Source organism: Salmo salar, chromosome 14 (assembly GCF_965601325.2).
Source record: "Salmo salar chromosome 14, fSalSal1, whole genome shotgun sequence".
NCBI classification, from domain to species: domain Eukaryota; kingdom Metazoa; phylum Chordata; class Actinopteri; order Salmoniformes; family Salmonidae; genus Salmo; species Salmo salar.
The window spans coordinates 34128307-34138333 of record NC_138304.1 but is presented as its reverse complement, the minus strand read 5'-3'; the positions used below and the strand labels follow the sequence as shown (position 1 = coordinate 34138333).

Sequence of the window (10027 nt, the reverse complement as noted above, 5' to 3'; positions counted from 1 at the left end):
TACTTTCTGAAGGCACTATGTGGGGGCGGGTGACCGACGGACTTTCATTGGTTCCAGTTGTAAGCAAGCAAGTCCTCTCCAAGTCAAACAGTGCTTTGTTGCTGGATGTGCTTAATTTGGTCTTGTTAAACTGCATTTACTAATGTGGCCCTCGGGCATGGGTTGGGAAGTAGGAAATCACCCAAACTCTACAGGCTAGGAGGATAGGAGTCACAGAGCATGCATTGTTGTTGAGGCCTCCGTTCGTTCCCTTGCCTTCCATCTGTCTAATCACGTTCCTGCGTGCTAGTTCTGGGGCTGGGGCTAATGCACTGACTGCTTTTACGGTACTGAGGGTGTTACAATCACACTGTATTGATGCATGGACTGGGTGGGAGCGTCGACGCTCAAGCCTTCATTGTGAAATTGAAGGATTGTAATAGTATTCCTTATTCAGCCTGGTTTTGTTAAATAGAACCCCAATAAACGATCCATAGTTTTGAGGAAAATCGTTGACAAGACTGTGTGACATTCCACAAAGCAACCTTGCCTACCCCCTATTGTGTATGAACTTGAATTGGTGGGATTTTTCACAAACAGCATTGATGTATTTGTAAAGAGGAATCTTGCTTTTCATGTCTTTAAATATAGTCCTTCTTTTCTGGTCTTACAGCATGTTTGGATATAACGACCCAACTAATTGTAACTAATTAAAGCTGAATATTTAACTTTAATGATCATAGCTATGACAAAAACTAAAAGTGATGACAACATTGGAATCACTGATACATGAAGTGCAGACCCAGTTGGGTGGAGCTGTTTTAAGCAGTGAGGAAAAGAGGAAATAATTGACTTGAATCATACTTTTCTGAAACTGATAAAAGTGTCCCACAATAATAATGAAAAGAGCTGATAGCCTAGTAATCTTACCCAGTTTTTTTAACAAACAAAAAGTGGTTTCCATTTTTTCAACTAGGTAGTCAACTATAAGTAAGTACCCTATTAGTGGGGAAATCCCAGTCACTTTTTGCTGTCAACCTCTTATGTATGCAGTCTCTGTTTGACCCATAGAGGGCGTTAGGTCACTATTGAGAAAGGGATTCCCCAGTGCTAGGTTTATACCAGTATGATACCTAGTGCTTATAGCTAGTAATGTTTTTTGCTTGTTGTGATATTTTAATGTTTCTAGTGCCATTGCCAAAATGTGTTAATGTCATCTGTCAAAAACAGATACGCTTTAACTACAAAAACTTGTGACGATTACAATTGAAATCATCATGTTTGTTTTTTCTAAATGTTTTAGGCCTAAAACCTGATCTTAAAAAATGTGGATTGTAACTACTACAGTTTACAATTTATTCTGTTGAAATCATGCAGCCAAATCCAGTATATAAGGCACAAATCATGGTACTCTTATCTTAGTCTCAAAAGTACAACAGAGATGTACAAGGAAATGAACGAAAGAGAATTAAAGGCCAAATGATACAAATATTAGATTCATCTGGCACAGGACTGCAACATTAGAACAGTGAAACCCCAACCATCCAAAATAAAAATAACCATATTGCAGAGAAAACACAGCACTCCTTTACAAGTGAATACAACACTGTCTGCCTGCGAAACGAACCTATGCTGAAAGCTTTTCTTCCTCAGGCATTTGGCAGGCCAAAACCACAAATGAAGGTTCCAGTAGTGAGACGGCATTATGCAGGCTTCGCTGTGTGGTCCTCCACCAACCACAGACCCACTCGCCCCCCTGCTGCTCTGAGTCCCAGGCACTGCCCTCTCCACTGGAGAAGGGGCAGACATGGTTGACCCTGGTTAAAATTCAACTTGTTGCACATAAATATTTGATTACTAGGCTTCTGTGAATCAGAGGAAGAATTTGGAATATTTTTGGGGACGAAATGTATTGGATTCCAGTCAGACAAATATAGGCCTATGTGACATGCACAACAAATTACAATCACAATAGTGTGAATTAATTATCTTTAGTAGGCCTAGAGAACATCCCCATTCTGTCCCTTGGAAACCTTTAGCCTGAATTGTATTTAATTGATTTATTATGTTTATTTGTTAAAGGATAATGTACAACAACATAGGCTAAGTCTCAGAAATTAGAAGTGATGCATTGCCCCAGATTTAGCTAACAGCTAATTTACTTAACTGCAGTCTCTGGGCAGGTGAACATATCAACTTTAAACCATTATATACCAACAGACAACACACACATACTGTATATCAGAATATAAAAGCACATTCACAATTTGCTCTCTCTTGAAATGGAACCAACTCACACTTTAACATTTGGTTATGAATAGAGTAGTCAAGTAATGGAAAATGAAGTCATACATCTATTCTTGCAACCAACCCTGTGGCAGCAGCATTATGTTCTCATTGCTTTTTCCAATAACATCTTTTTGCTTGCTCACATTAGCATCTATTGTCAATGTACGGACACCTGTCTCACAGTCACACAGAGGACATTGTTTCGTGGTAAGCTATTCAGTGGACAAGGTCTTGCCATGCCAGAGAAAGGGGTGATTCTGGGCCGGGTTGGCTGGCTGGCTGGCTAGCCTCTGCACTCCACCCCCATAATGGCAACAGCTGAGCTACCCTGGTTTCACCCTGAGACCGTGAGAAGACAGACATGATGAAAAGCCAAGTGTCTCGTAGACACCCCTCAAATGCCCCGGATTGGCACTGCAGATTTGCCCACATGAATAGGCCTATGTGCCATTGTACATTGTACAGTGGCGGCAATATCAAGCGGCAAGGGCGGTTCATTACTCTACTCAATCTAACACCTGGGAGGCAAGACAGGACATGTATAGAAAGAAACAAGGATGTTTTGTAGTGACAGCAGCACCACCACCCCTTGACTTATATTATTATATATACACTAGAGTAGAACTAGGACAACCAATGTCCATAAGTCTGATGATGAAAACATTGGATTGGATTCATGGGTTTGCTATGACTAATCTTTTTCAAACAGTGTCACAGGTCTTGGTTAGAGTTACAGAATCTTTTTCATACCTTATCAAACATTTCAGTGTTGTAACTCAATCTGCCCTGTTGCTAAGATGTCAAGGAATAAAGGAGGGTTTGAAATGGCCTATAATGGAAACGTTGATCCTTAGTGAGTTTGAATAAAACAAGGCAGTTTACCACATGCACTCTTAATTTTTCCACAAACTGATGGTCTTCCATTGTGCTAGATGTGGAGAAAGAGGAGCTGGGTCTTTTTTAGCCTTGGTCTGGATCTTGTGGGCCTTTAGTGAAGTCCCTTGAAGTCCTGTAGTCTCCTGAAGTCTATGGCAGAAAGAATTAATTATGTCATAGTGAATTATTGCCCAATGCACAAAGATTGCAAACCCATTCTTGAGTATTATCAAATGCAAAGATAATGGGTGGTTGTGTTGTGTGCAAAACGTTTAAGCTGGTTAACAATCACAAAGCAACCAAGACAGAAGGAATACCATGGCACGTTCTCAAAGCATGCGCAGACCAGCTGGCAAGTGTCTTTACAACCATTTTCAATCTATTTTTGTCTCAGCCTGTAATCCCAACATGTTTCAAGGTGACACCATTTTCCTTGTTCCTAAGAGCTCCAAGGTAATCTGCCTAAATGACTATGGCCCTGTAGCACACACATCTGTAATTATGAAGTCCTTTGAAAGGCTGGTCATGACACACATCAACACCATCATAACAGACACTCTAGACCCACTCCAATTTGCATACCGCCCCAACAGATCCACAGATGACGTAATCTCAATTGCACTTCATACTGCCTTCTCCCACCTGGACAAGAGGGGAAATAATTATGTGAGAATACTATTCATAGACTACAGCTCAACACCATAGTTCCCTGCAAACTCATCACCAAGCCAGGGACCCAGGGACTGAACCCCTCCCTCTGCAACTGGATCCTAGATTTCCTGATGGGCCGGCCCCAAGTGGTGAGAGTAGGCAACAACACCACCGCCATGCTGACCCTCAACACGGCGCCCCTCAAGGGTGTGTGCTTAGTCCCCTCCTGTACTCCCTGTTCACATACGACTGCGTGGCCACGCACAACTCCAACACCCTCATCAAGTTTGCTGACGACAAGACGGTGGTAGAGCTGATCACCGACTGCGATGAGTCAGCCTACAGGGAGGAGGTCAGAGACTTAGCAGTGTGGTACCAGGACAACAACCTCTCCCTCAATGTCAGTAAGACCAAGGAGCTGATTGTGGATTCTAGGAGAAAGAGGTGAGAGCACGCTCCCATCCACATCGACGGAGCTGTTGTGGAGTGGGTCGAGCTCTTCAAGGTCCATCACTAAGGACTTAACATGGTCCACACACATCTGCACAGTCATGAAGAGGGCATGGCAGTGCTTCTTCCCCCTCAGGAAAAGATTTGGCATGGGCCCTCGGATCCTCAAAAAGTTCTAAAGCTGCAGCATCGAGAGCATCTTGACTGGCTGCATCACCGCATGGTATGGCAAATGCATCGCCCTTGACCGCAAAGCGCTACAGAGGGTGGTGTGGACTGACCAGTACATCAATGGGGCTGAGCTCCCTGCCATCCAGGACCTCTATATCAGGCGGTGCCAGAGGAAGACTCAGTATACACACAATATACACACACACTACATTGACACTCCCACACAAAACCCACACACATTCACATACACTACATACGCACATACGCACACATGCATACCGACACATAAACACTCACACACTTTTGCACTCATAATTTGCAGCTGTTACTCTGTTCTTTATTTTACTCTTATTATTATATATTCTGATGCCTAGTAACTTTACCCTGCCTTCATGTACATATCTACCTCAAATACCTTGTACATCTGCACATTGATCTGGCACTGGTACTCCCTGTATATAGCTCCATTTTTGTTTATTTTATTTTATTTCTTGTGTTGGTATTTTATTTTTTATACTTTTTTTAAACTGCATCATTGGGAAAGGTTTGTAAGCAAGTATTTCATGGTAAAGTCTACACCAGTTGTATTTGGCACTTGTGACTAATACAATTTCATTAGAAAGAAAAGGAAAACACTGCGTTTGCCAATAAGAGCACTCTTCAGTAGCTTTCACTATGCTGTACAGGAAGAGAGGAGATCAAGTTGAATGGCACATCAACAGGTAAAACATTTTTCTGATTGGAGATAATGTTCAATACAATACATTGCAACCCTTAAAATGTTGTCTTTCCCTATAAGTTTACCTTTCTGGCCAAGCTTTTGGCATTCCTCAAACTAAAGTTATATAAGAAAAAGCAGTGTGTGAGTTTTTTATTTTCATATAATCGAATAATTATTCTCACGCACCTGCAACAAGCAAACATGTTTTAGCAGCACAAAAATGTGAAAATGAGTGCCATTCGCCTCCAGCCCATAGGGCGCGACATACCAAACGCTCTGTTTCACGGAAGTCGTTCTGGAAGCTCTGACGTGGCCAAATAATAACCCGACATCTTGAGGAAGGAAACGCCTTAAAGAGGAAAGGATTGAAAACAACTGTAAGCAGAAAACTGTAATTGTTACGCTTGATGTTGTTTGAATATGATAATAGTCACATACATTGTATTTAGCTGCTTAGCTATATAATGTAAAGGGGTCTAGCTAGTTAAAAAGGTCTGAAAAAAACTTGCCAGATGGCTGGTTAGGCTAGCTTGGCGCCGCTTGCTAAAGCTAGCAAAACAGTCAGCTAGTTATCTATTAGAGAGCTAACTTATAGTGGTATTTCGATATAGCTAACGTAATAGCCATTTGTCTTTCGCTGCAAGACAGTTTTCAACGCGATGGTTATCTTCATTTATCCAACTGGTTAGTTTATGAAATGATTTGTGTAACGTTAGCTAGCAGCTATCTACGCGTTGACGCGAACTATATGATTAGTTAACTAGCTTCTTGTTCTTAGTTATATTGTTAGCTAATTAACTAACATAGTTGGCAGAAAGTTGATATACTAGGTATATTAACCAACTCAATTAGTTTATAAGATGGGTAAACCTTATGTATTTGGCAGCGCACAACTACACACTGACGGTGGGTTCCTCTTCTTGTTCTCTTCTAGTATTCCTACTGCCAAAGTTGAATCCGTCTTTCACTATGGGGAATTTATTTGCAAGCCTCTTTAAAGCATTTGGCAAGAAAGAGATGAGGATCCTCATGGTGGGTCTCGATGCTGCTGGTAAAACAACAATCCTTTACAAACTCAAACTTGGAGAAATTGTAACTACCATTCCAACTATAGGTAAGTAGTAGTACTGGTGGTGGAATGTAGGCCTAAGTGTTGTCAGCCCAGTTTGTATGAATATCATATTTTGTGTAACGTTGAGTATTTAAAAATATAGAATTAGAAACAACACAATTTCCCCCTGGACATGTTCACTTGTTGCATGAAATAGATTGTGTGGGTTATTAATGTCTTCTTTCTTCAACTCAGGTTTTAATGTCGAGACAGTCGAGTACAAGAACATAAGTTTTACAGTGTGGGATGTCGGTGGTCAAGACAAAATTCGACCGTTGTGGCGTCACTATTTCCAGAACACACAGGGTAAGATGTGTGCTGACAGCAAGTAATTTGACTCCTGTCAAAGGTGGACCAACAGACTAGAGATGTTGACTCAAAATGTTTTTCTTTTGGTGTGTTTCAGGTCTCATCTTCGTTGTGGACAGCAATGACAGAGAGCGAGTGAACGAAGCCCGGGAAGAACTGATGAGAATGTTGGCAGAGGATGAACTACGAGAGGCAGTCTTATTAGTATTCGCTAACAAACAGGTACTCCTACATTTTTCACCTGTCCATTGTGTGAAAGCAAAAAGCCTCCAACTTGCTTTTTTTGTATTAATAAAATAAAGGACGATACACCTGTTATATACTTCGGATGTCCTTCCCTGGCTTGGCTTTTGTCTCATTATGGGAGAACTTCTCTTTTCAGGACCTCCCAAATGCTATGAATGCAGCCGAACTCACAGACAAGCTGGGACTGCACTCTCTCCGCCATAGAAACTGGTACATCCAGGCCACCTGTGCCACCAGCGGAGACGGTCTCTATGAAGGACTGGATTGGTTGTCTAATCAGTTAAAAAACCAGAAATAGGCCTAATCCACTGTCCTCCTCAACTCACATATACCCTTTTCACTCTATCGTGCCGACTCAAACCGTACAGTGGCTCAGATGATTTTCTTTCACGTTGTCCTTTCCTGCACGGTTCTAGCAACTGTGTGGTAGAAGAATTACCAGGCTGGCGCAGTACAGCTCTGCTCGGCTCAGTTTGGCTCGGCTCAGTAGTGTGAAAAGTGTGACACTGTATCTTCTCTCTATCTTTGCTTTGTACTCTTCTGATGTTGAAAATTAAGTGACTTTTGTCAAAAAGTACCTACTGGAAAGCTGCCCTCATTTCTCATCTCTCGTTACAACAATACACCATATGGGCCAGGGAGGATAATAACCCAATCATGGAAAGCTGTCTGGGTTTCTTATTTAATGTAAATAGTCTTGTGGTGGGGGGTTTAAGAGGCAGCTTATTGCAGACTTTTAAAAAATCCACCTTGGTTATTTCCTCCTCTTGACCCTTGGGCAGACATATAAATGTCTAGTAAATAGAAAAGGGAGGCAAAAAATAATTGATGGGACCCTATGTTTAATGACTTTTTTACATAAGTCTGCTGGTAATATTTACTGAAAGGAGTGTTTCTTCTGAATTAAGCATACATACAGATGTACTACTTGCAACAATTATGGTTTACACCTCTGAATGCTACAATATCCTGCTACCCCAAAATACCATTTAGCAAAACACTGAAGAGAATATTATTGAGATGAAGCCTAAAACAGAGGTTAGTGGGCTTCAAAGTCGAGCTCTTGTCGACACTTACCAGCTTTGTTGTGTGTCAGATCATGTTGGCTTTCATTGAGAAGTGGCTGCCATGCAGAGTAACTATGTTCATGAATCTCATCATTCACCTGCTTTCTGATGGACAGAGGTGCTGTCTGGTCAGCATTATGATGTATGAAAGTGGCTCAGGTTAATAATCATGTGTACTGCCTTTGTCGCAGTGAGCCTGAATTTAATAGCAAAAAAAGTGCATGATGTGGTCTGTATGTTGGACAAATGCATGTTCAAGATGCACAGATTCTGTGCAAAGCAACAGATTTTCACAATGCCTAGAGAAGCAGAATTCCTGCCTATCCATTTGCTATAATCCATGTTCTGTGCAGAATCTAATATCTTGAACACACATTGATTGTTAAACATTTTGTCTACATAAGCATTGTCATTACTCTTGTCAGCTGCAGGTGCTCAAGGGTTGGGATACCTTGATGTCCTCAACATCACCATCACAATGACTTAGCGCCACAACAACCTTGTAACTCAGGGGTCTTCAACCTTTTCTTTCCCAGGGACCCCCTCCCAGGCAAAACGCTGACCCAGGGACTCCCATTATGTTAGCCAAAACATTTTTCCCTCATGTCTCATCAGGTGAATGTCAAGGCGAAGTAATCAAAACATTTTGAAATGAATAGATTTGGTATATGTTTTTTCATTAGTTTGACCTCCCCACATTTATAATTGGAAGAGGAAGTGTAAACTCTAACATAGCTAGAAAGGTAACTGCAAACACTTTCGCTAAGCGCAGCTGTTTAGCTCGCTATCCATGTGTTGGCAAAAATGTATGTCCAAGTCAAGAACACTTACCAGCAGCCAGTAGCACTTGCCACACTGGTAGCCTATTTTTCAAAGCCTGTCAGATACTCCAGTGAGTGTAATTTGTTCAATATTAGGAGTGGAGAAATAAAGTTGACATCATTAGAAATAAGATATTTTCCTCTTTTCTACTGTAGGTATGTTATTCAAACTGTGTTTAGTCTGTTGTTGCTAGTGATATTCATAAAAACATTGAACCTCCATCGCAGACCCCCGGTTGTTTACCCCTGCACTCAAGGTATATGCTATATGATGCTCTGATATGACAAAAGCAGTTGTATTCTAAATTCTGATGTCCTCCATGACCTGAAGACCTTGATTTCATCCCTTTTTATTGAGAATGATAAAAGTATATTAATAGTTTTGGAACAAGGCATGCATCAATGTCAGTGGCAATATGAAATATGTATGAACTCCATATTTTTTACTTAGTGGGCGCTAGTATTTTTTTGTCCTTTGTAGCTCATGTTGTCCTTGGCTAAGTTCTGAGGGGATACTTTTGTCCTCATGTCAAAGAAACATGCTGTTCCATTACAAACCTTTTGTGCTTCTTATCAAAAGGTTCTGGGTGTTATTCCACCAGAGTGCTATGGACACTTCTTAGTCTTTCTTTTAAAGCAAGGCGTTGGATTAAAACTGATTGCCTGAACCTTTTGTTGAAACGTTAATCTCTTTAGCAGAACTTTTGTCTAAACATTTTTTTTTTTTAAATGTAAAGTTATTTCAGCTTTAATTTTTTGGAGAAAAGCACTGTAATTAAAGTGATTAGAGAATGTTTACATGTTCTGTTTTTCATGTAATTCTCTTTTAAGTGAATTTGTTATTGGATTTGATCATGCTGACATTGCACCGTTAACCTCTATCTCCTCCTTGGACTCAGAGGGCAGAAGGCACAGTGAACATTATCGATCAACAGCAAGGAAGGCAACATATACTGAATGAATCTGCCAACTGGTACAATGCAAATATTGTACATTTTTCCATATTTATTAATAACTTCCAGGTTAGAAACCCACACTGCCCCATGAGTAGGAGTTAATCAAGCCTTTATCTTTCCCCATTATGAATTCAAAGTGACACCTAATCTAAAAATGGACTTTGCTTGTGCTTTGGTCCCAAATCCTCAACCACACCCAACTACTCTCCCCCATGATCTGGACGAAGAGAGTGGGTTGGTCCAAGGTGATGGCAGCCAACTAACCACCCAAAGCGGGTGTTGAATAAGTTACAAATGGCTACAGCTTGGCCTGTCTGCTACATTAGGTCTGCACCAGGGATGGGTGGTGGCAATAATTGGGGAGCATTATAGGATGTTCC

General features: G+C 41.0%; 1 protein-coding gene across 1 annotated transcript; it reads left to right on the top strand.

Moving 5' to 3' along the window:
* The first annotated feature begins 5405 nt into the window (after positions 1-5405).
* Positions 5406-9487, top strand: LOC106569343 (ARF GTPase 1). The gene is made up of 5 exons (XM_014140595.3): positions 5406-5514; positions 6072-6251; positions 6444-6554; positions 6655-6779; positions 6940-9487. The coding sequence occupies exons 2-5, from the start codon at positions 6107-6109 to the stop codon at positions 7099-7101; spliced, it is 543 nt and encodes a 180-aa protein (XP_013996070.1). The 5' UTR covers positions 5406-5514; positions 6072-6106; the 3' UTR covers positions 7102-9487.
* The last annotated feature ends 540 nt before the right edge of the window (positions 9488-10027 follow it).